This window comes from Haemorhous mexicanus, chromosome 2 (genome assembly GCF_027477595.1).
Source record: "Haemorhous mexicanus isolate bHaeMex1 chromosome 2, bHaeMex1.pri, whole genome shotgun sequence".
In the NCBI taxonomy this organism is placed as follows: domain Eukaryota; kingdom Metazoa; phylum Chordata; class Aves; order Passeriformes; family Fringillidae; genus Haemorhous; species Haemorhous mexicanus.
This window is the reverse complement of record NC_082342.1, coordinates 94673888-94701879: the sequence shown is the minus strand read 5'-3', so window position 1 is coordinate 94701879 and position 27992 is coordinate 94673888. Positions and strand designations below refer to the sequence as shown.

The following is a 27992-nucleotide window of genomic DNA, read 5'->3' as shown; positions in this document are numbered from 1 at the left end:
CTGTGGGCAGAGGAGGGCTGCAGTGTAGAGCTTGTGCTCCCTGCCTGGTCCCTTTGGAGACAGGCTTGCTCACAGTTTCCCTGCGTAAGGACTTTCAGTGGTAAAGAGAAGACAGCTTCTGTTGCACCCACTGTGCATGCAGCCAGGCATGGGCTTTGCTTTTACTCTCTTAATGCTACACTGGGTACAGCAGAAGCAGGCAGGCACATGATCTCCCCGAAGGCAGGATCCAGTGTTACTGTAGAAACTGGCCACCAGCTTCTTTTGTAGCTAGCAGCTGTCACAGAGTGGTTACAGCCAAAGCGTGTCACTCCTACAGTGTCTGCGGGCTCTGGAGATCGTTTCTGCTACTGAATCCTTGGTGCTACTGCCTGGAGATTAATTCTGCACCGTCTATCAATATGTGTTAAGATATTTCTGAGTTGTCTTTGTTTTCGAACGATTTTTAATAGCATTTGATGTTCTCCACAGGTTTCATTTTTCTTCACCAATACTTCAAGGCACAGAGGAGCTGGTAAAGGCATTGCCATGAAACCAAACTTGAAGCAATGGAAACAACTCATGCTTTTTGGTATCTTTGCATGGGGCCTGCTTTTCTTGGTGATATTCATCTATTTTACAGATAGCAACACTGCTGAACCAGTTCCAAGTTCCTTTTCTTACATCGAAACTAAGAGACTTCTGCCCCTTCAGGGCAAGCAGAGAGTCATCATGGGAGCCATTCATGACCCATCATTCTCTGAAACCATTGATGGGAATGAAGTACTTCTTAATGAAGATCTCCTAGGTACTTTTAAATCGGGGACTGGAAATTCTAAGAAATGGACTGTATTGGAAGAGGCCTTTAGAAATGAAGATGAGCTTTTTCCACCCCAGTTAGGAAGAAAATCAAAAAGTGCTTTCTACCAAGTGAATGATGATTATTTATTTGCTGCTGGTCAGCCTCAGTCGCACAACCACCTTCAAGAGATAGAAAAATTCATTTCGGTTGATGTGAATAATCCAAAAGGAAATATTTTACAGAACAGCTGGAGCCATCAGAGAAGAATGAGGAGAAGGAGCACAAAGCATAGGAGAGGCCAGATGCTTGATGAATCTGATGACTGGGATGGGCTGTATTCCACAATGTCGAAATCCTTTCTTTACAAGCTTTGGAAAGGGGATGTCTCTTCCAAGATGCTAAACCCTCGACTGCAGAAGGCGATGAAAGATTATTTGAGTACCAATAAGCATGGGGTGCGGTTCAAGGGGAAGCGAAACTCCAAGTTGACAGGAGACCAGCTATTCTGTGAGCTAAAAGAAAGAGTGAATGTGAAAACAATAGATGGCAAGGAGGCTCCCTTCTCCACTCTTGGATGGGAAAAGCACGTTCCCCAAATTCCACTGGTCAAATTATATACACATGGCTTTGGGAGCTGTGCAGTAGTTATGTCTGCTGGTGCAATACTGAACTCCTCTCTAGGGGATGAAATAGGTGGGTGAAATGCATCTATTTGTGTGTGTGTATATATGTATATGTGTGTCTTCATGTTTAAATTTCAAAAGTTTCATGCTTCTCAAGCACAGATCTGTAAAGTCTGGTTGTTCTCTCACACTAGAGTTACATGAATGTAAACTAATGGACTTCAGTGAGGCTGTTCACTTTCAGTGAACAATATAACTGAAAGGAAAATCAGGCCTGAAGTCATAATCTAATTTAAAGAAAACAATGATGCTTTCTTATCATATTACAGCTTGTAGTAGGGAGGCAGAACTGGTTTCATCAGATCTGCCATATTCAACATTTGTGTGCAACATGCGTTTATTTCTTCAGCAGATTAGGTCTGTGTTCAGATTTTATTCTGCAAAGCTGTGTTATACTGGTCTTTATTTTGCAGTAGCTCATGAGAAACTGCTGTACTATGTCTGTTCCCAGACATTTGTCTCCATGTCAAGGAGAAGTAGTGTCCTCTTCATCTCTCGCTAGTTTAGAGTTCACAGAGATAAAGAATTCAGACCCTTGAGTAGCTTCATGCACTGAGATCAGGTCCCTTGGCCTCTTTTCTGAGACTGAATTTAAATGAGTTCAAGCGTGTTCACCCATTGTTTTCCCATTGCTACACTGAGTCAGTGAGGTTATAGGTGTGCTGAGATGTCAGTGTCACTCAGAATCCCCCACCTCGAGGTGGGGGTTTTGTAGTAGCTATTCAGAAAGGGATGGTGGGACCATAAAATGAATCCAGGTCACTTCTATTTTTTCTTTTCAAATATTGCTACTACCTGTGTTAATGTCTCAGTAGTTCTTCATTTTAGTAGTACATGTGCAGTATGCTAAGAGTGTTGAAAGAAGGATGAAAGGTTTCAGAACTTGTTTCTGAAACAAGAAGAGTTATCTCCTTCAGCTCTCTATAAAAAACCTTTTGATGTTCACTCATTAATCCTCCCCATCTTCCAGGACTTCACATCCCAATACTTGCCTCATCACTCTGTGTCATCTCTTTGACACAGATAGGTTTTCTTTAAATCTCTGGGATATGTTGGAGCTTCTAGGATTATCAAACTCCTGCAATAGGCTTCTAGCACAGCAGAGGCGCCCAGCTAGCCTGCAGCTAAAATCACACCAGGGTAACCCCTAATTCCATTGGAAGCCTCACTGGTGTAGAAATCTTTGGGGTGAAAAAGCTTAGCAGTTCCTACCTTCTCCAGCATGTTATCTTTGACTGAAACAGAATCTTTCAGTTCTCCAGTAAAACCAGTTTACACCAGTATGGATTAGTGCTGTACTGTAGAATCCATAGCACATTGTAACATGTTTACATAATCACATATTATGGCATGCTTCAAGTAATATTTGCACACTCAGGTGCAGCCCAGGTATGGACTTGGGTGCTTGACATAGTACCTGGGGCCTGCTTGCTCCTGTGTGTACCCATTTTCTTAGGAAGCTTCTGGGCACAGAAGTTTATGTCATTTCCTTCAGAGGAACTTCAGATTTAAATGGGAAATTGTCATCTGATGCCACCTAAAGGGAGGAAGATTGGGTTGGAAAAAGCCCACATAGAATTTCCATATCTCGTACATTTTGTGCCAGGAGATGTTGGGGCGCCAGGAATCAGAGAAGGTTTTTTATAAGACTCTCTCAGGGCAGATACCCGTGACTGAGGAGAGGATTTGGCCCAGACTGTGGGGGGCCAAGTGACTACTTACAGCAATAGTAGACAAAGGAGAGCAATTTTAAGCTAAAAGAGAGGAGGCTTAGATTAGATGTTAGGAAGAAACTCTTTACAGTGAGGGTGGTGAAGCCCTGGAACAGAATGTACAGAGAAATTGTGGATGCCCTATCCCTGGAAATGTTCAAGGCCAGGTTGAATGGAGCTCTGAGCAACCTGGTCTAGTGGAAATGTCCCTGCCTATGGCAGGGTGGTCAGAACTAGATGGTCTTAAAGGTCCCTCCCCACCCAAACCATTCTGTGATTCTATGGTTTATTCTCCCAAGAAAGAAAAAAATGCCTATGAAAGAAGTAGCAAAGGACATTTCCCTTTATAGGCCTTTAGCTCCCTCTTCTGTGTTCCTATTAGAAACACAAGCAAAAATGTTAATTTATGTTCTGCCTTTTGCCCTCCTCTCCCCGACCCCTCTGACTGTTTTTAAATGAAAGTAGGCATGGAAATACTGTGCAAGTCTAGCAAACACTCCCATCGTGTTCATGCTATTAATTGAGAGAACCAATTACTTTGGCATCACAGGAAGTAACAGGGATCTGTGATCAAACCTCAGACTTTTTTTGGTCATTAAAATGCTCATCTGCAAACACATACTAAGATTAAAATCAGTTTATTTAAAACCAGCTATTTTTGGCAAAGAAGGAGTTTTTCATCTGTATATGAAGAACCAGCATGAGTGTTGTTGGAAATGCATCACAATGTCTCTCAATTAAGGTGCAAATCATACAATTCCCATTTCATAATCCAGTTCTCAGTCAACAGATTGTCTAACAGTTGTCAGTCACAGGTCCAAATTTATGTTCTTAAATTCATTACCACAAGCTTGTGTTTTTCTTTTCCTTGTCCAAATACGTGAAGTATCTGCAGATTCTATTAATTTTCTTTAGTTGCTGCACAATCAAGATTACTTGGTAGAAGAAGTTTAGGTGTTGAGGCTAGAGCTGTCCCTGCATGGGGACACAGAATAAACTTCCACTCCTTAGGTTCTGAAGAGTGGGTTTGGTGGGCATCTTTTCAGACGTGACATATTAATGCTAACATGTGTGTCAGAGATCAGACTGCAGGCTGCATGCTGCTCTGTGTTTCCCTGTATGGAGTACAAGTGCAGAGTAAAGGAGGGAAAAGATGAAAGATCCCAGTTTGATAGGAGCAAGCCAAGACTCCATTGAGGGATGTTGATTATCTTTGGAGACTTCTGCCTCTTCCAGTTTTTGAGCTACAGAGAACACATTTTAAATGACTAGAGACAAACAGCTATACAGACTACCTGTGGGTGAAGGCATTTCAAATTCTCAGCTTCCATGGATAGAAGGGATAAAAACCCACCAAATACCGGCTACCAGCAGGGGCCATTGTTTCTAGACAGTGGATAAAATGTCTTGCTCTCCTTCACACCTTTTGGGCTTTGAGATCCCCTTAAAAGAAGCACTGGGAGGGTGATTATCTCTTATCCAGTGGAGGCTTGCATGTGGTGTCTGCCCTTGACCCATACTTGACTTAGAGCTGCTTTCTCTTCTCCATGACTCCAAGGTCAACTGCTTGTGGAGTAACTTTGACAGTTCAACTCTGTTAGATCTCTGCTACCAAGGGATCCTGAGGTTTCTTTGCGTGAGCAGATGTGTGGGCTGGCTTCCATACGGAGGCTCTTTAAGATTTGTACTGAGCTTGAGAATAAGTACACAGTATGATTGGTAGATTTAGGGTAGTCTGAGACTTTCAGGTATTATAAAATACTGTGAAACACAAGCTTATAGTTAAGCATTTTTGTTCATTCAAATCTGCAATTAGATATCCTTGCAGTTTACATGCTTTTGCGTGGAGTAATTCTCTGCAAATTTTGTGATAGAAGTAGTGAGCAATTGTATGTCTGGGTGTATTAATAGTCTTCCCACAATAAGTCTATCCAATTAAGAGAAGTATTTTAGTATTGCATGCTAAATTAATAGATGAATCTGAACTTTTTTCCCAGTGGGCTTTTATGTTAATAACATATGGCAGATGCAAGAGGATTTTTGTTTGTGCATAGCAGAACATTCATCATCCTTAGAATACCCAGATTAGGACAAATGTGTAAGCTCTGTATTAGTTTAGATAACCGGTTTTATCTTACTGTTCTGTATATTAAGAAAAAAGAGTTACCCCCTCATTTGTGCTTCTAGATTCTCATGATGCTGTTTTAAGATTTAATTCTGCTCCAACACGTGGCTATGAAAAAGATGTTGGCAATAAAACAACCATGAGGATCATTAATTCTCAGGTAAGATCTTCCTTTTCAGAGTTCAAGTCAATGTCTCTTCTGTACAATATGACAGCAAGTTAATAACCTCTGAAAAAGTGTTGGGTAGTATGGGAAGCAGGCAGTGATCCAACAGTTGTCATGCAGAGAAGGTGAAAGTTTTCCCTTACAGGGATGTTGGCACTGCTGTCAGTGTGGAGTGGCTCGATAGCCTCATTTCAGAGAACCAGTTTGTAAAGTTTCTCGTGTGAACTAATCTGTAAAGGCTCTGCAGGATGCCAGAGAGCTGTTAGTACAGAAGACCTTGACCTCCTGGAGAAGCCATTGCCTGCAGGATTTTCATGGAGCTCAGGCTGTGGTGATTCCAAAGCTGTTTTCTCATGTTTTCCAGTTCCCCAATTATTTCCTCGCTGGAAGGCAAAAGAAATGGGAACTGAGTTGTGTAACACTAGGCAAGTCACCGTGGTTTAAAAACTTGGAAAGAACTAGTAAAAAACTTTAGTATGTACTGGGTATTATGCATCAGGTGAGTTTGTCATCTGAATGGAAACAAGAGAAAATGGGATTTTCTGCGTATGGGTGAAAATAAATAATTGTGACTTGAGCTACAGTGACACCTTATGGTTGAGATTAGTTTTTCAAGTTCAAAAATGCTATTGCCTGAATTCCTGTCTTAGGCAAACCAAACCTCTTTGCTCTTTATGAAATGCAGACAAAAAATCAGCAACATAATTTCTGTGAAATTTTGTGACATACTGAAATGAGTTTACTTAGTCAACACCAGGAGTATGGTTGACCATGTAGTATGCTCTGCACATATTGATTTTTGTTGAAGGATAGCAAACTTTTCAGTTACTATAATTTTTTTGAGTTCATTTTTTCTTTTGCTTTGAGTGGCTGTCCATACTAAGTCTTTTCTTGGTGGATGTTTTCTTCATGTGAATAAGTTCATGTTCTTTGCCATCAAAAAGAGGACTATTCACTGTTGTTCTCTTCACATTCATTTTGTAGGTATTTGTGAGGCTGCAGAACAGACTAGATCTTTGCAGTGGTTTGGGTTAAATATGCCCCCTTTCTTTTATTTGCAAGAAGAAAGCAGAAATATCTTATTCTGCCTTAAGTGCTGTAATCAGTGTATCAGGGAACATGGATTTTCATGTATTTTATTTTACTTTTTTTTGGTTTTGTTGTTTTTTTTCCTTTTCTTTGATGATTCTCCGTTTTACTGTTAGCCAAAATCTCCTGACATTGACCATGCCTGAACTCCTGAACTGGGCAAGGATAAAGGTTTAGAAACTCTTTTTAGTTTACTAGATTCAGTAGGCTTTCTCTAGAAGAGATAAATGTTCTCAGGGAGTGATCTGAGCTTTTTAGCTCCCCAGCAAATTCAGAGGGATTGTGGTTAAATTAGCTACTCCCCATGCAGGGCAGACTGAGGTCTTCTGGCTCCCAGAGCTGCTGCAGTACATTCCCACTGGGATGGTAATGGAGGGAGGGTCCTGTGGTCTTCTCTTCTGCACTGTGTAAGGCTTGCTTCCCATAAGACCTCTCAAGAAAACAGAGAGCAAAGTTCTGGCCGGGTCAGTTCACATGGCTTCCTCAGGAGTGCTGTTTGTATTCCCACCAGCTTTGTGCTCCTTTAAATTGGTTAGAAGCCCTCCATGGTGGTCTCTCCACCTGGTGAGAAATTAGCCTTGCCCTCTCTGAGAGTGAAATCCACACAGGCCACCTGGTGGAAGTTGCTTTCCCTGCCTGTACTGTAGCTGGGTTACCTGTACTGGTTTAGTGACCCCCCTCCCCTCCTCGCTGTTGGAAACTCCTGCACTCAATTAATTAAAAGGCTGCTGTGGCCCCTTCTTCCTTCATATTCTCCACTGTGAAAGCCCAAAGGACATGAAGGAAGCCTGTGCACTGGCTGCAATAACAGCATAAATAGATACTGTTATTGCAGCAAAAACTCATAGGTGTGAGTGCAGACTCACTGAGAGTGAAATTTGTGTGGACAGCACCTCCAGAGGACTCTTGTTTACTGAAAGGCAAGTAAGAGCTCCTTTGTGTGGTAAGTGTGGAACCAAGCTTTTAAAATCTTGGCCTTTTGTTCTATTTGCTCTGTATACTCAAAAAAGGTGTTTACATTCTGAAGTGAAAATTGTTCTGGGAAATTAAGTTGGGGATGCTGATAGCAGCATGACTAATTCTGTTCTTACTGTAGAAGGCTGATGGAAATCATTAAACTCAAAGTTTATGGTAGGAAGAATATTGCTATGGCAACAATATTATTTTTCTGAAGAAAAATATGCATAATTAAATATGGCTCATTGGATCCTAAAGGGAAATGAAAATTATTATGAATTTATTTGTCTGGAATGTTGATTATTTTAACAGCTGGAAGAAAATTCATGCTGTTTTGACCAATGCTGAACTGCCTGGCATTGGATGCACCAGGAATCAAAGAGATCTAGTTAGACAGGGAGGGTTCTGGAAGGGGTGAGCCAGCAGGAGTGAGGAGTAGACTTCCAGTGTGCTGGGATGATCAGGCAAAGTACTGGGAGATTCAGGAAGGAGTTATATGAGAACAGTAGATTAGAGCAAAATGACAATTCCTTCAAAAATAGCCCTGTAACATGCCTCTTGTTGGAATTGTTTCTCTAGGTATTCCAGTTGGTACATTCATGGTTAATTTGCATTTTTTTTTTGATTGAAGTGACACTGACTTTCTGTTAAAATGAGAAAACCATGGAAAAGGTGGCTGGGGATGGGTGGCAGAGAAAGACATCACCCTTGGGGGCTGTAGCCCTTCAAAGAAAGCTGCTCTGTGTCCAAGAGAATCCCACAGGTGATCTGAAATACCATTTCACTTTCAAGTTCCAGAGTACACAGTCATGTTGATACACAATAACACAGCATCTCAAGTGGTACCATCACATCCCTCACAGATGGAGAGCAATTCAGCATACTGCTACTTCACACCATTATGAGTGCTGTTTATGGCTAAGCTTTTTTTGTGTATTTTTTTAACAAAACAAGATGCTTAAAATCAACCAAGAACTGAAGCATAACAAACAGCAGCGTGGGTAGAGCTGTTCACTTGAGAGAAGGATTTGCCATTTTTCTGTATCCCACTTGCTTTTAATGCTGTGGAATTCTTTGCATTTGTGTTTGCAGATTCTCACCAATCCAAACCATCACTTTGTTGACAGCTCCTTGTATAAAGATGTTATCTTAGTAGCCTGGGATCCTGCTCCGTACTCTGCAAATCTGAATGTGGTAAGATATCCACTTAGATCTTTCTTCCAAATTATTTGAAAGTAATGGAGAAAATTAATTTACTGCTTTAGTCTCCTGGTTCTCCCTTTTCACCATGAGCCCCAGGTTTTGTCTGTGTCTGAGTGGAGCATGCTATGTCTATAGGAATTGGTCAAAATTGGTTTATTGGTCAAAAACTTTTTAGTAGCCAGCAATAATACTGGAAGGGACTGTTCTGAGATGCTGGGATAGATGAATGGTGGCATTTGTTTGATAAAATGTTGCTATTTTTACATAACAGTGAGTTTTCTGTGTGTTTGCAAAGGAGGGAACATCACTAGATTTCAGAAGTAGGTTTTATCAGGAAAGGTGAAAAACTGCATCAATTTTTCCCCATCTTCCCCTCTGCCTTCCCCAACAAAATACAACATCCTAGTGAAAGCCTCTCTGGGTGCCTTCCCCATTTCTCAGGCCTCCTCCCCACCAGTATTCCCTTTATGTCCACTCTCCCACAGCCATCTGTGCCCTGCTGCCCACCCCCTGACTGAGAGCAGCAGATGTCCATCTGCTTGTCACTGGGGGAGTCTCTACTTTGGCTGTTGCTGCAGCTCCAGCAGACAAGTTGATCTGATGGCTTTTGGCACAGGGAGCTCGGAGCTGAGCAGGCTGCAGAGTAGAAAGTAAACCTTCATCTGCTGAACTGCCTTAGCAACAGATGCCAGAGGCTGCCTGCTCCCACGCAGGCTGCCATCGCCCTGCGTCACGGCTGCTGCTGCCTCCGTCAGGGACAGGGACGCTTTCACAGGAAGATTCACCCCCAGGCCCAGATATCATGTCAAAGCTCTTTGAACCACTTCTTTAATGTGGATCTGTGAGGGAAAAATGGTCTTGGCTCATCCCACAGCAGTCAATTACTTATTGGGAGTTTCTGTATGAAGAGAAGAAGCAGAATAGCCCAGAGTGAGGAACGTCTTTCTAGCAGAAGCGTACACCAGTGCAGGCAGCTTTGTCGCCTTTCCTTCTGTTCTGCAGAACCCAAATGAAGCCAGTTTATGCTATTGTACATGCAGTGTTCAAAACATGTTTCTTACTGTTAAAAAACGTGTGACTTCTTTCCTCCCAGTGGTATAAGAAGCCAGACTACAATCTGTTCACTCCCTACGTACAGCATCGCAGGAAGAATCCAACCCAGCCATTCTACATCCTCCATCCAAAGTTTATATGGCAGCTCTGGGACATCATTCAGGAGAACACTAAAGAGAAGATACAGCCCAACCCTCCTTCTTCAGGGTTTATTGGTAGGTGTACCAAAAATGGTCCCAGTTGACATGTTAGATTAAAAAAATTTCAAACATATACGCTGCATGAGGATCGAATTGTGTGCTCGATACAGAAACAATGACTAGCAAAACCACACAGTATGAGAACTAGAAAATAGCTGAGTGAATTTGATGTTCTGCTTTCTTGCCCTCCACATCCATAGTATGTCTACCATTTCTATAAAACACGCATATATCAAAACATGAGAAATTTGTATTATTCCATATTAATATACCTTTTGAGGACCTTGTCAATTCTGAAGTTCCTCATTGGGATGATAAAGCAGAGAATCCTTAGACAACAAATGAAAGCAGATGGCAGATCATGTAGACAGGATGAAATCAATTGCAGGCTGAGTAGTATTCCCTGCATAGGCCAAGGGCTTCTAGTGCTCTGTCTGAGCACTTCTTCACTGGAAGCAATAGAGTTTCACTGTATTTTTTGGTCCTTCCTTTGTATTTTTGGGGGGATAATTTGGCACTCTGCCTACGATTCAAACAGCAGAACAACTTATCTGATGTACAGAAGGTCCTGAGTGTGGGCAGGATGCAGGAAGGCAGAGTGGCAAGGCTGAGTCAGGGTCATCCTGGCTTATGCTTCTAGACTCAGAGGGCAGTAGAGCTTCAAATACCATCTTCTACTTTGGAAACTCCATCCTTTCCTCGCTGACATTGTGATATTGATCTAGGTATTTGCTGCAGTCAGTAAATGGTTTGGGTTTTTTTCTTTGTATTTGAATCTGAAAGCAAAGACACCTGAGATTGCATCTGATATGGGAAATCGAGTTTTGAGCATTTATCTTGGGTTCTATATGCAGCAGTGTCATCCTAGGTCACCTTGGAGCACACCAAAGGCCTTAGAGAGAGTGCAGACGCTCCCAGAGGGAGAATGCAGAGGTTTGTGGCAGATGCCCATCTATGCCTTGAGTGGGTTGTGCATACCTGGAACATAAGTGGAAGGTAAAGGAGGCCTGGTGTGTTGTTGGGGGGCCTTGGCAGTTGGTTACTTCTTGAAGTGAGGTATTTTTGGAACCTGCTTGTAAAAATTCACAGGGAGAAGACAGTTCATGTAGAATGATCTCACCAGCTGCATTTTGCAAAAGTGTTTCTTGTAGCAATGAAGTTGTTGATAAAAATAGGTTAACAGCTGCTGATTGTAAGACTATTGAAGAGGATCATTGTGCTGTCAATCTGTACTTCCACCATACATAAAAAACACTTCAAAAGCTTTCTTTGAAGAAATGGAATTAATTTCACTATGAGAATAGAATAGCAATCTTCAATCCCAAATCTAAATGTTAGTGACAAAAAAATATCCTTCAAGCAGAGAAAGCTTTGAAAATATAAACCATTAAACAAGCAAAATTTTAACAACAAAAGCTGTACAGAAAAATATACTCTGTGTACAGATGTAAATTTGCCTTCTCCTCTAGTGGGAATTTCATTTATATTGTTCTTTTCCAAGGAGCAGTGCTTTTTGGTAGGCTATTACTAACTTTAAAGAAACAAGGTATTAAGATGAGCTTATTGGATGTCATATCCACCCCATTTCATAACTAGCTACTGTTCTGATAGATGTATTTTAAATATTTTATTAGGGAGAGTCTTCCTGTTCTGATAACCTTATCAAATTAATGTCTATGCATTGCACATGTAACATAATCTAAATACAGAAGAAGCACAGAAACAGCAAATGCATATAGTCAGGGACATAAAGGGTAAGATAAAGCATAACAAAATATAACACAGCTTGGCAGAAAGCTGAAAAGTCATGTTGGTCTTCAGTGCAGGTATCTCCCAATCACTCATGCAGAAAATAATCTTGTTGGAACTGAAGCTGGCAGACACAACTAGTGTACCTGTATGAAAGTGGTATGCTGAATATTGAGCTTCTACCTGATCTTATAAAATCTATAAAATTATTTCCTGTAGAATTTGTGGAAAGATTGAGTAAGTGATGGCCATCATAAAATATGAGTGTCTTAATTTCAAGAAGAGAAAATAATTTCTTAAATTACCACACTACTAAATGCCACTGTGCTTAAAACAGCAATATGAAGGGAATAGGCTGTTGTTAAATAGGGGGTATGAATTTTTACAGAGATATACATCCCTGAATCTGAGCAATTTCTAGCAAGGACCATGATGATTCTAATCATATAGAAAAGGTTACAAAAATGGTTCTTAGTCAAGCGAGGCACTTTTGTTTCAAGCATTTTAGCTTCCATTAGGCCCAATTTACAAAATAAATTAAAACATGGAAACATCAGGATGTTTCTTTTCACAAATGTCAAGAATGTTTTAGCATGGTCTTACACTGTTTCTTCAGTAATTACATTTTTCTCCTGACAATTGTATATATTCCTGCTGCTTAGCGCTATTTATAAGAAACTGAATCTTGCCAAAGGGAGGATGTTGGTGGAGTGTGTACTCAAGGTGTTCTTCTGCTGCAATGAGTCAGCATCCTTCCACAGTGACTTATGTCAAGGGGAATCTTTCAACATCATTAATAACTGTATTACAGTGCTTAAGTCACAATATTATTAAATCTCTCAGAAAGGGAGCCGGTGGGGAAGAGGTAGTCTCTCATGTGCTTTGACTTTAGAGGAATGAGAGAGAGAGAAGAGGCAGAACTTCTCCCCTGTTCTTTTTGCTGCATGGGAGCCAGGGAAAATAATGGTTTTGCTCTTCCTTTGGGGTATGGGCTGCCCTATATCTGCATAAACTCTGCCTGGACCCCCTGCCTCCTACAAACCTTGCTACATCAGCTCTGCACCACTCAGTGTTGCTCAGGAGAGGCAGTAGCATTGACAGCTGGTGGATGGATGAGGGAAGCACAGGGTGTGTCCCAGCTGTGGAGGGGAAAGGAGAGCATGAGAAGAGCAGGATTGGTTGGGGCTGGGGGGGATGGTTTGTGGGTAAAGGTCCAACAGGGTAAACCAACCTTTTGATTTTAATCTGGGAGTCTCTTTTGGTTTGTTTCCTGAGACACCAGCATGGACTTTAGCTGGCTTATAACTTTGCCTTATGTGACATGTCATAGCTTAGCTAATGTCACTCCTCACAATAAACCATTTCTTTGTCTTCCTAGTCTAGTCCTTATAAGAGCTTTGAGAAGCCATTTCTTCATATTTTTGCATTGCTTTTGCAGCTGCTGCCTTCACACTTCTAAACAAATTTCTGCACAGTATTCCCATCATCCTGCATTAGCATTAGGCAATTGCCATGGTGGCTTTTCACAGTTAAAGTTCACATTTGGCTGAAAATCAGTTTGCTAAATGAGTATTGATAGGTTTACATCTAGTCTTGGACTTGGATCTGTGCCATTTTTCTCAGAAGATATATAAGCATCCAACCACCAAGCCTCAGACTTGGATTCCACTGGCGAATCCTAAATTAGTACTGTTACTAGGGAAGGATTTGCCCTACCTTTTGCAAAAGAAGTAAGTCACCTCTCACTTCCTGTTAATAAGTCTTTCACTGTGAAATGTGAACTTCTTTCTGTACATATCAAAGCTCAGTTTTTAATTGAATCTGACAGTATATAAAGTGTCAGTCTCTACTGTTACCATTCTGCTGTAAGAACTGACTGTTCCTGTACCCTCTTTGGTAGCCATTGTAAATAGCCTCTTCTATCCTTAAATTTTTGTCATCTGAAGACCATGAGTAAAACTGCAGAGTTTCCCAAGAGCAGCATTCTGTGCTCATTGGATGGGATGGTACATTAGCATTTGGAAATTCTGAGAGCTTTTTAATAATGTCGAGATCATATAAAGGCTTTTCTGGGGAGATTCTGCTCCTGTCCACTGTTTACTTAGTGGATTTTCTATAAATTTCTACGTACCATAGTTCATCAGTACACTTTGCTGATTTACCTCTTCAGAGGTGACTTTAATTGAAACTCACATTTATGTATAGTTAGAGAGCAGTGACTTTTATTTTTTTAAAAGCTAGCTGAAAGCTGTGACTGCAGTATTTTTGTTTGTTTTCAATCAAAACATGACCTGTGTAGATTCTTACATTTTAGGTTGTCTGTTAGGTGGTAGTTTTGATATGTGCTAGAAATTTTTGCCACTGAACACAAAATAATCAAGCCCAGATTACTTTATTGTTGGGAGGAGGGAAATGTTGTTTGAGGCTTTACAGCTGACATTGCAGTTTTAACAGTTATGCATCAGTAATAGTCGGTAACATTATTTTAATCTTCATTTGCATGCATCAAGACTATGGTACAAGCAAGGTTATCAATATGCTGCAACATTAGCATGTTATTGTATGACTAAGAACTTAAATTTAAAACAGCTTTGGAGAGCATGCTGTATAGCAGTATAAAACTGATCTCCAGCTCTGCTTAGAAAAAAATGCACTTTCATAAACTGAAAGAAACAATTGGACATATTAAGAGTTGCCTTTGTTGCTGTTATTCAGTTGCTTAACAGCAATTGGTGCAGGAACAGAATAGTGCTCACTCTTGCCAGCTCAGTGTTGTTCAAGTATTAGCCCACAAATAAATAATACCTCCAATACATAAGCTTTAAATTATTCTTACTCTAATAAAAAGCCCACTGAAATTTGAGTATCTCCCACTTCTCAAAATGGAGACATAAAAGAGCAAACTCTCCTCATAAATCACATGAAAAAATTTATTATTCTAGTGTATCACACAAAATTAAACAATACATTTAAAATTACATTATATTACTGGTCAGTATATTCCAGACCATGCTCATATTACAGAATGTATTATTGTGATTAATGTAGAGCTTTTTGCATTCACCAGGTTATAAATATGTAATTTTCAAGGTCTACTATGGAATGCTAGTATCTATACATCAAAGATGACAAGTATCGCACAAAGTACTAAGCTTAGGCACAGGGCCATTTGGTGACAATTCTTTGATAAACAATTTGTTTTTCTTGTGGTTAATATTTTTCACATAGTTCATGAACTAAACAGAGGTAAGAGAACCTTCTTTAAGAAACAAAGTGTTTTAAAAAGCCAGAGCTACTTTTACTGCATGTACCAAAGAATAACTGAGGCACATTTGGTCCAGTTTGAAGGAGTTTCCTCTGGTATCTGCAATCCAGTCAAGAGAGACTGTAGTAGTAGACTATCATATAGAAGACTATGCCTTCTAAATGCTTTATGCTTATTTTTAATGCTTTCAAATATACAAAATTACTAGTATATTCAGCTAAATTATTTTCTGTGACTGAATTTACGATGTGTGTGAAATGATACATTATGGGAATGAATCAGATTATGTGTATTTAAATGTTTTCAGCATCTCTTGCATTATGTTATAATGATTCTGTGTTCTTGATGAATGTTTGAGTTACACTTGTAATTCTAGATGCTTTCATACAACATCTGTTGATTCAGATATATTACACTATATTTTATTTATTTGTAAACTAGAACACATTCTTTTTTAAATTAGCGTGCTAACCACAATGCTTAATTATACCATACAATATTCATGTTGGAAAATCAAAACCTTTGGAATTATTCAAATTGCCAAGAACAAATGAAAAAACATTTTCTCCTTATGATTAGAATCCATAGAACATGTTCATTTGTAAAAACAATCCATGCAAGGAATTAAATCTTCATATAATTCTGGTTTAAATGTTCTCAGTGCAGATTGTAAAAGCTAGTTTTATTTGTGTCATTTGGACTGAGTTTAAACTATACCCAACACTTCCTAACACCAAAGGTATCTGCCAAATAGGAAAAAATGAAATTACTACACTACGCTTGATCTTAACCAAAATGCCAAGAAGAAATAACACACTTTTCTAAGAATTTTGAAACACTAATATATTATATTTCAAAAAATGTAATACTGTTTTATCATCTACAATTGCACTGTTATAACAAAGTTGCATTTGACTGTTTCTCTGACAAACACATAATTTCTTTGGAATAATATATTTTATAGTATTTATAGTATTTTTAAAAGAGTATTCTATGCTCACAATTCTTTTTTTTCCTTTCTTTTTTTTAAAATGTTCAGTTGGGTGTTCACAAACATTGCCATTCAACTATAAAACATTGACAAAGCACACCTTCTTTGAATGTTCTACCACAAAACAGGCAGAATTATTTTGCATTTTTCCAGTTTTACAATTGTAATCCAAATGACTTTGAAAAATCAAGGGTATTAGAATTAGATTAGAGTGGCCTATGCAGAATTATCTTTGGTTGTGATTTTGAATGTCTGGCAGCACCAGTTATGCTTGTCAAAACTAAAATCAGGCTGGATACCCTGACCTTTTCACTAATATGAAACATGGATTGGATGTCTAAGATCTAAAAAGCTTTTTTCTATTTAGATGCTCTAGACAGCCTATAGGCTTTCCCTTTCAGGTTTTATGTTTTCTCAAGTTGTGCATGTCTAATGGCCTTCCTTAAATACTTTGTAATTCTCTGTTTTTACTCCCATTCCTGTACCTTAGTATTTATGAATGCTGGAAAAAATCCCCACATCTCCCTTCAGCAAGGATTAATCCTTGCACATAAATTTGCCATAACTGTATGGTCCATGTCTGGGTCAGTCAGAGAGCAGGATTTGTGCTTCCTGACTTCAGCTGTTTCTGGTGCAGGTCTGTATTTGTGTTAGTCACCCTTAGAATTATTAGACCAAAAAATAGGTTCCCCTTAAATATTACTGTGAGCCCCAAATTGTCCTCAACATGTGAAATTTTCATCCCATACTGGGAGTACAGCTATTCATGCTGCTACTCAGGCTTCCCCTACAGCGAACAGAAAAAAAGCAAGAGCTTCTGGGGAATGGTTTGTATGATCCTTCAGACATGCACTGCTTCCCAAAAGTGCCCACTTTCGTCTGCTGACAGCAAAGCAGATTGTGATACCTATCTCAGGTGTGGGTAACTGCACCAGGGGGACAACTGATCCTGCCTTGTTTCTGTTTCTTCTCATTGTGCTTCTGGAAAAGAAGCACAAAATACTATTTTTCATGATGCTCCAAAAGCTACTTACAGAGGAGAGTAGAGGAGAAGGTTCTTGATAGCCAAGTGCCAGACTCTTAATTTTGGTTTCTAGTCAGTGGAGAGAAGCAGCACTAAAAGGACAGTTCTCTATCAGTGAACAATTCAACACATCCTAAAGGAGACACCTAAAGTAAGTCAGATGAGTTTTGCCCTAGAAATACCTGTCTCCTGCATTGTCTGTAAAGAATGCTTTAAACCAGCAAGGTCAGAGATGGGCATGAACAGCTCAGTAAGATTAATTCTTACTGTATTAATAATTCTTACTGTATCAACTCTGTATTGTGTTGGGACAAAGACTGTCCCATCCTGTCTATTAATAGCCCCTTAGGTCACGTGTAAGACAGTCTGTGCTGTTTTGTATATATAATAATTGTGCGTTGACCTGAAAATTGTTGCAAGGACTGTTACCAAAGACAAATATTGAATTGTATCATATGGAAATTCTTCACCTTACAGGCTATCAAACAATGAGGTTTTCATTAATACTGATAATCCTGGAGGAGTGTTGAGATATGGAACAAAGTCGATGCAGATGATGTTGAATTGGGCAGTGATGTGAAAAGTACACATGCAAAAGAACTAAGTATAAAGACATACTCAGAGGGCAGTACAGGGATAGGGCAGAAACAAGGCACACTTTGGCACTACAGGTGGGGGAGAATATGCCAGGAAATTCAGCCACAAAAGAGAAACTTAGAAAGCAGTAATACAGACAGAATGTGTAAAGGTAACAATTGGGAAGCAACATGGTACTTCTCAGAATAGACAGGAGAGCAAAATGAGTTAATGGAAGCAAGATTGAGTCTGAAAGCAGTTAGGCACATTCCTCTTCTTTAGCTTTGAGACTGCAACCAAAACATTAATGTTCAAACAAAATGTAAAAACTATTTTGGGGGTCATGTAAGTGGCACAAAGCAATTGGTGATTTAAAAAATGCATAATATCACTGAAGCTAAATGGAGAAGAGAAGGGAAAGTAGATGAAAATATAGACAGCTTGGCACACTTATATCTGCTGGATAAAGATGTCAGTAGCTCTCTGCAATGTTAAAACCAAGCAAAGAGAGGAACGGAGGTAAAGAGTGGTATGAAAAAACATGGGATGGAATGTGAGACCTGTAGTCCAGGGAGCTCTGTTGGCCGTGCTGTTTTAGGGACTTAGGAAAAACAACCTAGACACATGGCATTAGAAAAAACATAGAATAAAACCTGAATATATCTTAGTACATGGACTGATGTAAATGTCCTAGTGGTCTAAATTACTGCCATTCTTTTAAAAATGTTCAATTAACATTTTTTGTAAACTGAGTTTGCAGTAATGGCTCTATAACACTAGGACTGTCCCCTGTGGAGTGGTTTCACATACTCCAAGGCATGAGACAGAAATTAAACCATTTCTTCTCTGTTTCACAGAGGGATGTATTTGTACAAAAAAGATGGCTTCCTTTCCAAAAAGTACTTTTTTTTTTATTCTTCCTTCTCTATCCCCTTGTTTTCTTGTTTTTTTTTTTTTTTTTTTTAAATGCAGTGCAGAACAGCAGATAATTTCAAGGGAGAATCTGGGGGCTCTGCCAGCTAAGTAGAGGGCCCTACCTCCTCAGGTTCATGTGTTATCCTGCATCTCACCCACAGACAGTTTGGATGGAAGTCCTGGTTGTACCACACTGTTGGTCCCATGCAGGATGTTATCCTGCATCTCACCCACAGACAGTTTGGATGGAAGTCCTGGTTGTATCACACTGTTGGTCCCATGGGCTGGGGGTCTGCAGTGTTAGAGGTGCTAAAAGAAGAACAGCCTGGCACTGACCACCATTTTTGCACAGACTAGGGTTTGAGCACTGGACATGTACCCAAGGCCTGGAAGTATCAGGAGTCCTCCTGATTCCACCAGGGCAGATAAGCCTCTAGCACAGAGACGGTTCTGTGTGTGGTAATCCCTACTTGTTGTTGTAGCTCATCTTTCAGACTTCAACACAAGAATGTGCTATAACTTAGCAGTTACCACTCAAAAAATAGTCTGCCAAGTCAATGTCTTTCCTTCTGCCAAACATCATTGTCCAGCATGAGAAAAATGTAAGTAGATGCTATGGTTATTTATGAGCAACCTAGACTGAAATCCCAAGACATGGTCTGGATGGATCCAGGCAGGAAAAGTAAGAAGCTAAATTAAATAGCCCAGAGAACCTTTTTGGTTGATTCTGGAGGACATTGAACCACTGATGACTAGAAGGTAAAACTCTACCACTTCTAAGTCCTCCATTAATTAATTTACTGGAAAGTCAATGATACTGCCTAAAATTTTGTTATGGTTGAACCATATCTGGAGCTAAGTGGCTAATTTTCTATTATTAAGGGGTCACAATTTTTGTTCTTGACAGTTCTTCAGTCCCACAAATGGCAACTTCCTTTATTACTTGTAGAGCTAGCTTGGTAATGTGGCAGTGAAATAATAAAACACACTTTGGTTAAGGCTTGTATTTTCCATCAGAGCCAGTTTTTCTAAGATGGTGGTGGTATAGCTTTTGAAGTTGTCTCTGGGCACAGGAGAGAAGTCATTTTACTGTCTGTTTCTGGATGTGGTTCATTATTGCACACGTTTCCACCGTCCACCCTCTGACCCAGCTGGATAACAGTTACCTTGGAATGGTAGGTGGGCTCTCCATCAGTGGAGGAAGGAGGTTGGCAGTGGAAAAGCTGGCGAAAGCATTTGTAAAACTAAAACAACAAAAAACCAAACAATTCTAGATATAGCTGCTTGGCAGGTTATGGTTCAGAGCATCTCTATAACATCTTCAATGCAAGGAAACTTGGTTTATTAGGATTGTACTTTTTTTTCAAATAGGGATTAAATATTTTTTCACCATGAATATGTGTTTCTTGCTGCTTAAGACTAAAGTTCACTCAAATTTGAGAACTTCAAAAGTGATATGCTTAGCTTTTCTAACACTGTAGAGTGTAAAGCTGTAGAAAAATTATAAAATATTTTCATAACCTTTAATTTATGATAAAATATTTAATCGCAGAAGTAATTGGTTTTCAGTTACTTCACACATCAGGCAGGGAAAAGTCATTTTGATAATCTAATGATACACAGCAGGGAGAGCATAGGGTTCTTTTCATTAGGAAGCCATTGAAATCCCTGCATTCCCAAATGCTAAAGTGAACTTCAGAAAATGGCTTTGCTTAATTAAGAAACAAAAATATTTTTTTATGTTAATTCATTTCACTTCTGAGATCTACCCAAAACACCTTTGATGATGCCAAAGCTGTTGTGCAGAAAAAAGCCCCAAACAACAGTTACATCAGTTCTCATCTGTAAGTGCCAAGTGAGCAGAGTTACACACCTACCTCCCCTGAGAGCTGACAATCCTATTCCACAGATAGAGGTACCAGTAATTCTACAAGTGCCTCAATACATTTTCTACACACATTTATTTTCTGAGTGAAATCTTAAAAAAAATAAATGGCATCCAAAACTTACTTCATGTCACTTTCCTTTTGCATGGATTTGTGAAACAGAAAAATCTTCCAGGAGCTGTGATTGATGTGAAAGTATTGTAGTTTAGGCAATGTTGTTGACCATTATCTGGTATTAGCCCATCTGAAAATGTGCAGCTGCAACAGCAACATTTCTCTTGTTTCAAAACTATAAAGACTGCAGTTGATGGTGCTGATGATAATGTGCCATTGGCATGTGGCAGAAAAAAATGGATTGGAATTTTGTGAATTTCTCCTTGCTGAGCAAGGAAGTTGTGAGGGGCTTTTCCTTATGACAGCACTGCTTTAAGTAGGAATTTGTCCCTGGTGTCTCTCCATGAGACTTGTCTGAAGCTGTGGGCTTCTGTGCCACCACTTCATGGGTGATGTTTCTTTACATGCCCCTCTGCATGTGTTTGGCCAAGTCTGGCTGCTTATAGAGAAGCAAGTGGATGAGCAAAGTGGAGTTGGTTCCATTTCAGACTAAGAAAGACCAACATTGCAATAGGGTGGAGATGTTTCAAGGATTCTTATGAGGAATGTTTTGTGGACAGTCCATAGAGTTAATGGAGGGAAGTGGGAAAGAGCAGTCTTCTCACTCAGGAGGCTGATGGTGATATGCAAGTTCTTGACAGGCTTTTCACTTTTTCTTTATGACTGTTATCCTACCCTATTGACTCTACAGGGATCACAATATTTATGTATCAGGGACAAGTGAAAGCTGCTCAAATAAAAGGAACAATTGCTAAACTTAATGATTTTACAGAATGCTTAAGGTGCGCGACAGCAAAGAAAAGAAGGAAGGAAAAAGTAGGTTGGATGAGTGCAGGGAAATTTCTGTGAGAAAAGTGAAAGCTGGTGTTCACTTTTGTTTTCACCTCTCGTTGCAGGTATCCTCATCATGATGTCCATGTGTAATGAAGTGCACGTGTACGAGTACATCCCTTCGGTGCGACAGACCGACCTGTGCCACTACCACGAACTCTACTATGATGCAGCCTGCACCTTAGGGGCCTACCATCCACTGCTCTACGAGAAGCTCCTGGTGCAGAGGATGAACAAAGGTTTGCAGGATGATCTGTATCGGAAAGGGAAAGTCATTTTGCCAGGGTTCAAAGCTGTCAAGTGCCCCAAACGAAATAATTTCCCACACTTGTAGAAGTAAGTCTTTCAGAAACAATGTGCAATAAGGTACTACTGTCGTACTATAAACAAGAAGAGAATACTTGAAAAAATGTATCTTAGACCAATCTAGTCTTGAGTCTATAAATTGTAATTAAGTAGCAGGCATGAGAAATACTTCTTTTCTGAGCCTGGGTATTTATTACTGCTTTGCAAATAGTTACAGAATAAAAGTAAAAGCTTAGTTCATGAAGGTGCAAAGGACATACTTAGGCAGAAATATAACATATCATTGTTGGTGTGACTGTCGGAATTTGTCAGTGGCCTCATGCCACATGTGCTAGGCTGTAAGGTTTTTTAAATGAATTTATTTAACTGTCAAACCTGGCATTGTGAAACAGCCTCTCTTGTTCATGTATGTACAGAGTGGCCAGTTGAACAATGCAGCATTTCCCGTGGCTCCATGGGATTTTCACACTCTCCCAGAATGAAGTAATTGCTACTCCAAGCTGTGCAGTCATTCACTAGAGCAGACTTTAATGCCTGTTCCTACACAGGCTCAGTTCCAGGCCTCCAGCTGAACAGGGGTTTAGGGTAGCCCTGAAGCATATGCAGTCAGACATGGCTGGACACAGCTAAACCTGTTAAACTACTGGATGTGGTGTCCCATGCTCACACTGACTGAAGAGGGAAGAGAGAAACCATTTCTTTAGAGAAAAAAGAACAGATTTGTAACCCAATTAGGAAGAAAAACTCTCCCTGAAAGGACTATCAGGAAGGTGTGAGATGGAAATGGTGCCTTCCCCCAGTCTGCACAGATACAAAAGTTCCAGACAAAGCCAAGGGAGGCTGTGCAGCATTCACCCATGACACTGAAAAGGAAGCATAGAGGGGCTCACCACTTGTCAACAAAGATAGCATTCAGGAATACCGACATTATTTTTAGGTGTTTCATTGGTATCTGAATCAAAGTCACTTGTTCACAAGTTCTTGCTGTTCAGAAAGGAGTTTTCTGACAAAAGAAGATGATATCAGCATTTTTTACTTAATGCTTGAAAGACTATAACCCCGAAAAGCTGTAATGCCTGCAAAAACTGACAACAGATTGCATATGGAGGTGGCTTGATATTTTCATTCATAACACACAAGGACAATATTCTTTAAGGCAATTCTAAAAGTTAATGGTCTAGAGTGGTTTTATCAGTTTTTTGGTTTTGTTTTTTCCCACCTGACTGTACTTTTTCTTTTAGAGTAAGTTCAGCAGGAATACGTGTACACAAAAGCACAGCTATATCCTACTCATGTCCATCCAGTAAAAAAGGCAGACAACTCAATGGGACATTGAAAAGAATAGCTGACTGGTTACGGTGGAAAGTGGTTTTTGTGTTTTGACTTAAGCAAAAAGCCTTTTGCCAGAAAGGCAAAGAAAAGTAAACAACATTAATGATTATTTCACCTTCAATTTTAATGTAAGAATAATCACAAAATCCTTTTTCTCTTGCCCAGCTCTTTGGGAAGCAGTATTGGAAGGATCTTTTGGAAGGATTATTTTTCTTCCTCAAAATGAAGAACAAATGTCTTACATAGGACTTAGCCTTCTTTTTTGGGCTTGATGATGATCTTAAGATACTTCTTGTTGAAAGAAATCATGTGTAGATGATCTAATAACTGTGTTTCTGTGTTGTATGGATAGTTATATCCATAATGCATTTTGGTACATATCAAAATCAATAAGTTTTACTCATACTAGGCTTGGACTCTGGATGTATTACATATCAATTTCTTTTTAATGTTATGTGTGGTGGCAACTTTTCTTCTTGAAGTTAATAACATTCTTACTTAAATGCATGGAGGATAGATAGCCTACACAGAACTAATCTATTTTTCCATATGTTTGGTACCTTGTTTGCAAAACATAAGCAGTCTGAACAGTGTGATCAAATATGTCTCCCTCTGCTGTACCCTGGGTTAGCTATGACATAACTGTAAAGGAAGGGAGTTTAGCTTTCTAAGACTAGTTAATATGCTACTTTTCAATAAGCAGGAACTTCTAGAGTTCCAAAAAGAAAAAAAATAATCACTTTGACTGGCCTTCAGCCACTAACTTTTAATTTTGATTTTCACAAAGAAGAAAAATACTAACTGCATTGCTCAACCACCCACAGCAGGATTATGTAGTATTATTTATTCTCTCAATAATTTTTCAACATAACTGTTGCTTATACAGAACAAGACAAATTGTAACATTTCATGTAACAAGTGCTAAGCATACCTACTCAGTACATCATTTATATACCAATGCAGAACCAGGTCCGAAATGTTATAAAATGAACGGTATATTTTTCATTTACTGGACTGCACTCTCAAGCCCTTGCAGCCAAAATTTTTTCTTTGCCATATCCTTCTTATATGGCAGTCAGTCCTCCTTCCATAAGTGCAAATGCAGTTGTTGTAGCACCATCACCTCAGAAGATCCTGCTGAGCTGTGCCGCAAACGTTTGCTCACAGAGGAGGAAGACCAACCTGTGATGCCACCTTTAAAAAATGAGCCTGGAATGGCTTTCTAACACTGGTATCCACTGTGATGATTTACTGGTCTGCCTGCTCAAACACATTGTGGTTGTTTAAAGAGCATTTTCTCTCCTACCTTGTCTTGTCCTCCTTCAAATTCTGGCGCAAGTGCAAGTGTGTTTGATCTGCTAATTGAGGGCTCCCCTCCACTTGCTGCAAGGGGGGAAGGGGCAGAAATTAAGGGGAAACACTGAGGACCTGCAGAGGTGCTCCTCTCACCACTTCTTACTCTCTGTGGCATTGGAACTTTATAAAAGGGCTTTTATAAGAGCCCTCTGAGTGTTTTCGAATTCATGGGCATTTCCCCGTCCCTTGTGAGGGCAGAGAAATGTTTGAAAAGAACCACATTCAGGAAATTTAAAACAGTCAACATGTAACAACACTTGAACCACAGCTCTTCTAAAAATAATGGGTGAGAGTGCAGGGTTTAGATGCATGTTAAATGGAGCAATGTGAAAGGAAGTGTATTTTTTCACCAAGATAATGGGACTTTTTGGAGAAAAGGTACAGGCATGGCTTCATAGCTCTCCCATGTGTCTGTCCCACACTAACAGAGTGGGACAGCACCTACACAAGAGAGGTTTGCACAAACCTGGTGCATCTTAAGGTGCATCATCAGCCAAGCAATTGCCTCTGCTATTGGGCCCCTGAGCTCCCTTTGCACTTGTAGGCTTTAAATTTATGGAATTTTACTGACAAGTAGGAACAAGTTGCCTTCAAACACTATCAAGCCTCATTTCTGTGCCCTGGTGCTGTGGACAACAGTTAAAGTTAACTGGAACAAACCAGAAACACAGCAGCAGTTTAAGGAAGTGCACTGAGTTTATGCTGAATTTGATTATGCTCTTCTTTCCCCACTGTGAATTCTGTAACTTTCTGACTTGCGGTGCTCTATTATTTTATGCATTCAGTTTTGGATGGTTAAATCAAGGTATTATTTTGTTTAATCAAGAAAAAATTACGAAATATTTTGCCTCATTTTGAGCCAAAATCTTTTTACTAGAAAAAAAATCATTATTTTGTTCCATTCCTCTACAGTTTTAAAGGTTACCTCAGCATAAACTCATAGCTCAGTCAGTCCTTGGATTAAACTACTACATCTTTTTTTACCTTGTTGTGCCATTTTATGCTGTAGAAACTCTGGTAAATTCAGTGAAATTACCATGATGAACCTTTGGAGAGAGAGAGGGGTGATATAAACACTCTAATATGCTCTGTACAAATTTAATTTAAGCATTTCTTGTCTTTGGTAAAGACATTTTCTTTGGTGAAGACATCTGAATTCTGAACTTGTTGCTGTAGATCTCTTGCCAAAGTCAGAAAAACCAAAAGAGGTTTTTTTAAGTGAAGACAAGTGTCTACACTCACTGGTTGCACAGACTGAGCACAGTCATTTTAGAGACTGATTGAATTAAACAGGAATTCAAAACACATGTGGAGCAATCCATAGTGGGGGTTTTTTATCTCTTTTTTTCTTCAGAAGTTTTTAAGGATGGAAAATGCCATTTGGACAGTGACACAGATGTACTATGAAAGGAGTATTAAATGCATTGACTGCAACAATAAATGGTTACTATTTTTCCCTTCACGCTTTCTAAAGCTGATGCATATTTAAATGAAATCCTGCTTTGAAGTAGGTAATTCAGAAGCCTGCTGTTAAAATGATTTGAATCTTTCCCAGCATCTGTCCTCTCACACACAAGGACGATACCTGATTCAACTGTTTGAAATTAAAGTAGCCCATGTCAGGGGTACATGAATCACTTAATGAAATTTGACAGTGCAGATGTCTTCTCTCTGGCTTAGCAATCAGATTCAGAATTTTGTTCTTCAAATAAGAGTTTTGTGTAAAAGCCTTACTTTTTTTCATATCATCTCATCACTCTTAAAATATGTAGTCATTGAACTATTCAAATATAGACTGTGTACTTTTTTAATAGCGTTGAGAATTATTTTGTATGATGATTTTTTTAAATGAATGTGTACTCTAATAACAAACCTTAAGATTTTACAGGAGTCACATTTTTAAGCAGTGTTTGTATACATTTTAACACTTTTTATATTTTCTATTATGATTTTGTATATTTTTATGTATACACAGTGTACAGATTTTTTCCTGTAAATAAAACATTTGTTTTCATTTGTTTAGGAGTGCTGGTCTTTTCATATTGCCTTAAATGAATGACACTGGAATACAGGTGGAACAAAAGAGGGAAGGTGCCTGTCAGTTCTGCCCACAGTTTCACTGAAATTTCAAATGGAAAGCTAATCTGACAAGGAGGTATCACAGTAAAACTACAGAAAAGAGGCAAATATTGTAAAGCCAGTTTTATTCTAAAGTGAACATGTGTACCTAAGCAGATGTGCTTGGATTTCCTGGGAGAATATATGCACCATACTGCTCAGTCAATTTCTGAGCAGTAAATTTCTGGTGATTGTCAAGCCAGGAGGTCATGGATTGCCAGGGATGGAGCTCGTGCTCTGATGCCTTGGTGATGTATTGAAATGCTGATAGACTTCAGCTAAATGGCTGTGCTACCCATTCAAGGAATCCAGTGCTGTGTTTAAGGGAGAAGAACAGGCCTTTTAATAAATTATTAATTAAAATGAAAAACAGCTTACCAAAGGGAAAATATAACTTGCCCTTCAATCTGTTATAAGTAGTGTATAATTCAACCACAACAAGCCTGCTCACATCCATTAAATGTGGGGCATACTGCTGCTTTTTGGTAGTACTCGAAGTGCACAGGGGCCTGAGTTGGGCCAGTGGCGGTGCTAATCAGTGTTTTCATTCCAGGGACTCATCTTGAGTCCATGCCAACAAGACAGCTGGTTACACATTAGTGGAATGATAACAGTTGGATTGCCATCATGTACTCTCCTGGCAGACAATAATCACACAGCTCATGCCGTGTATTGCACCAGCTCCTGACAGGCAGTGTTGAGGGGCTAGTTACTGCCATGATATGCCAGTAACACCTCTTGGAAAATTCACATCAGTGAGGTACTCTGGAGGATCAACTAAATGCTGGGACCTATGCATGAAGCAACTTTTAAATCCAGCAACTCTCCTTTTTTTATTTAAAAAACTAGCAAGAAAATGTGATTGCTGTGTTCCTGTCTATTAAATGCTCAGTCACCTTCACTGTCTGTGACATCAGAGAGGACATTCTTGTCTCACTGCATTCAAACTCTACCTCAGTAGGAGGTGTAAATCCATTAACTATATTGTGTCATGTACAGAGGACATCCTGCTTACACACTACTCTTCAGCACAGACAGCTAGAGGAGGTGTGACATTACCTTTCTGATAGTATCTCAGGGAACCTTGGAGGCAACTCATTTTCAGGTTTATTCCCAAAGATGCCCTTTTTTGAACAACATGCCTTTGTTGTTCAAAAAGTACTTTTTATTGTTTTACTCATGGAAGCCAGCTGTGTTTCACTTGAGTAGTTCTTAGGGACACAGTTCTATGGACAGGTGAAACTTCATACAGGTATTTTGGTCTGCCTGTATATCAGTATATCTATCTACCTGCTGTGATCTGGGTGAAAGACGTATCTCAGGATTTTTAATTCAGCTTGCTGTCTTAACTGCAGCATGAACTTGTTGAAGTGATTCTCCCCCTCTCCTCTGCCCTGGTGAGACCCCAGCTAGAGTACTGCATCCAGACCTGGGACCTCCAGCATAAGAAGGACATGGACTCGTTAGAGCAAATCCAGAGGAGGCCCACAAGGAGGTCAGAGGGCTTGAGCACCTCTCTTATGAGGAAAGGCTGAGACAGTTGTTCAGCTTGGAGAAGGC

At 39.6% G+C, this 27992-nt stretch overlaps 2 protein-coding genes across 2 annotated transcripts in view; one reads left to right on the top strand and one right to left on the bottom strand.

The window, feature by feature from the left end:
- Positions 1-477: 477 nt before the first annotated feature.
- Positions 478-26332, top strand: ST6GAL2 (ST6 beta-galactoside alpha-2,6-sialyltransferase 2). The gene is made up of 5 exons (XM_059839588.1): positions 478-1474; positions 5364-5461; positions 8606-8707; positions 9810-9984; positions 21386-26332. The coding sequence occupies exons 1-5, from the start codon at positions 529-531 to the stop codon at positions 21652-21654; spliced, it is 1590 nt and encodes a 529-aa protein (XP_059695571.1). The 5' UTR covers positions 478-528; the 3' UTR covers positions 21655-26332.
- Positions 15986-27992, bottom strand: part of LOC132323851 (pinopsin-like) — a 77661-nt gene continuing 65654 nt past the window's right edge. The window contains exon 4 of the mRNA XM_059839589.1: positions 15986-19733. Within this exon, the coding sequence (XP_059695572.1) occupies positions 19518-19733 (216 nt within the window). The 3' untranslated portion in view covers positions 15986-19517. The remainder of the gene's footprint in view (positions 19734-27992) is intronic.